The sequence below is a fragment of the Cebus imitator genome, unplaced genomic scaffold (genome assembly GCF_001604975.1).
Source record: "Cebus imitator isolate Cc_AM_T3 unplaced genomic scaffold, Cebus_imitator-1.0 Scaffold15, whole genome shotgun sequence".
Classification (NCBI taxonomy): domain Eukaryota; kingdom Metazoa; phylum Chordata; class Mammalia; order Primates; family Cebidae; genus Cebus; species Cebus imitator.
Genome location: NW_016107330.1, coordinates 6,265,559 through 6,268,138, shown reverse-complemented (window position 1 = coordinate 6,268,138; position 2,580 = coordinate 6,265,559). Strand labels below are relative to the sequence as shown.

The 2,580-nt window shown below is 53.4% G+C and overlaps 1 protein-coding gene across 3 annotated transcripts in view; it reads left to right on the top strand.

The window, feature by feature from the left end:
* Window positions 1-2,580, top strand: part of AGMAT (agmatinase) — a 35,864-nt gene that overhangs the window by 24,125 nt on the left and 9,159 nt on the right. The window contains exons 1-2 of one of the 3 annotated variants that reach the window (XM_017505014.2): window positions 266-778; window positions 1,753-1,955. In XM_017505014.2, coding sequence (XP_017360503.1) covers window positions 507-778; window positions 1,753-1,955 — 475 coding nt within the window. In that variant the 5' untranslated portion in view covers window positions 266-506. Of the gene's footprint in view, window positions 1-265; window positions 779-1,752; window positions 1,956-2,580 lie in introns of those variants that run through there. The other 2 variants (XM_017505006.2, XM_017505016.2) reach the window with 2 other exon arrangements.

Below are 2,580 nucleotides of genomic sequence, written 5' to 3'. Positions count from 1 at the left end.
AAGATCGTTTTTCCTTCATATCCTTCTGATTTTAAAAATATTATTCTGGGCTGGCTGCTGTGGCTCACGCCTGTAATCCCAGCACTTTGGGAGGCCAAAGTGGGAGGATCACTTGAGTCTAGAAGTTCAAGAGGCAGCCTGGGCAAAATAGTGAGACCCTGTCTCTATAAAAACAAACAAACAAAATTACTCTGAATAGGAAAAGAGGCTGCTGAAGGCCACAGTGGGGAGCAGGACGCAGACACCCCTGGCACAGTGCCGGCCAGTGGGCACCTCCAGCCTGGCTCTACTTATCAGAGGCCAGAGGCTGAAGTCCAGAGGGGTTGAGGAGAGAGCACGGCTGGTCCCTGGGGCCCTTCCCCCGCTTTGTTCCCAGGGTGCCTCTGACCTTTGAGCCGGCTCAGATTCCGGCTCCGGCACGTGCACACACGCCTCGCCTCTGGACCAGCCAGATCGCTGCGGCCTCTCTGGTGGTCTGGTCAGTGAGTTCGGGCGAGCGCGCGGCAATGCTGCGGCTGCTGGCGGCCAGCTGCGCCCGGGAACCGAGGCCTGGCGTGTTCGCGCGTCCTGCCGCGGGACTCTGCTACCCAGGGCATCGCCAGATCCGCCAGGCTAATGACGCGCCGCGGAACCAGCCCCCGAGCTCGGAGTTCGTGGCCCGGCCGGTGGGCGTCTGCTCCATGATGCGCCTGCCGGTGCAGACCTACCCCGAGGGCCTGGACGCTGCCTTCATCGGGGTGCCCCTGGATACTGGGACCTCCAACCGGCCCGGGGCGAGGTAAGGCCTGAAGGTCCTGGACCGGGGACACGTGGAGGGACGGCTTGATGGCTGTCGGGTCTGGAAAGCACAGGGACAGGCGTCCCTGCTGGCTCCGGGTCGGGTTGGAAGTTGGTGGCCGGCTCCAAAATGCCCTTTATGGTTTGAGACTGTTGAGTTCGCTGGACCCACAACAAGCAACCCCCAGGGCTCCACATGGGGACGGCCTTCCACATCGTGTCGTCATTGGTCAGGAAGAGATTCTAGAGCCTGAACCTTCTCCGTGTCCCCATCCTGGGTCCTTGCTGGGATGGCGGCTGTGGATTCCTCTCCTCTCCCCAGCTTACAGTGGCAGGTGACATTGCATTTGAGAGCAGAAACTGGCTGCCCCTTCCCCAAACCTCTGGATGTCACCTGACTCAAAAATGCTCAAATGAAGGCAATTTTCCTAGGATCAAGTTGGAGGAAGCAAAATCCATTTTCCTAATTATTGAGCATCAGCAATTTCTGATTCAGCTCAGCAACACTGTATCTGACTGTACTGACCTGAATTATGAAAGCCAGCACTTATTAAATGTCTCCTAAATGCAAGGTGTTTTGCATAGATTACCTCATTTAATTCTTACTACCGTGCAAGGTAAATATTTTACAGATTAGGAAACAGCCTCAGGGAGGTCATGAAACTGGCTAATGCCATTTAGTACACTTATTCAGTCCCTTCCACATATAGCCTAGGTCAGTGATTCTCAAGTGGGGCGGTTTTGCACTCAGGGGACATTTGGCAATATCTGGAGGCATTTTTGGTTGTTACGCCTTGGAGGAAGGGAGCTACTGGCATCTAGTGGGTACAGGCCAGTGATGCTGCTAAAAATTCCATTATGCAATATTGCAGCATGGAATCATCTGGTCCCAAATGGCTGAGGCTGAGAAGCCCTGGCCTAAATAAAGCCTTAAGTCTCCGCAGATGACTGACAGGACGATTCTTCCTTCTGCAGATTTGGACCTCGCCGCATCCGGGAAGAATCAGTGATGCTTCGGACGGTCAATCCTAGCACGGGGGCCCTCCCCTTCCAGTCCCTCATGGTTGCAGACCTAGGCGATGTGAATGTCAATCTTTACAACCTCCAGGACAGCTGCCGGCGAATTCAAGAGGCCTATGAGAAAATTGTAGCAGCTGGCTGTATTCCCCTGACCTTGGGTAATGTCAGTCTGCAAGGGAGAAAGTGGTTCCCTGCACTCAGGGTTTATTTATCAGGGGCTTGAGTACAGCTACTTCTCCTGGGCAAGCCACTGAGAATACGGAGACAGTAGGAAAGAGAACATTGCAATTCATTTATTTTAATCTCTGGGGAGAGGATATTTCACGTGTGTGTGTGTGTGTGTGTGTGTGTGTGTGTGTGTGTGTATGTGTGGCTGTTACCCAGGCTGGAGTGCAGTGATTCGATCTCCACTTCATGGGTTCAATTGAGTCTCCTGCCTCAGCCTCCTAAGCAGCTGGGATTATAGGCACCGCCTGGCTAATTTTTGTATTTTTCGTAGAGCCAGGTTTTTGCTATGTTGGCCAGCCTGGACTTGAACTCCTGACTTCAAGCGATCTGACCACCTCGGCCTCCCAAAGTGCTGGGATTACAGGCATGAGGCACCATGCCCAGCCTGGCATTGATTTTTGATTTCCAAAAATACTACATTAAAATAATATTTACCTGCTGGGCACGGTGGCTCATGCCTGTAATTCCAGCATTTTGGGAGGCTGAGGAGGGTGGATCACTTGAGGCTAGGAGTTCAAGACCAGACTGGCCAACATGGCAAAACCCCGTCTCTAC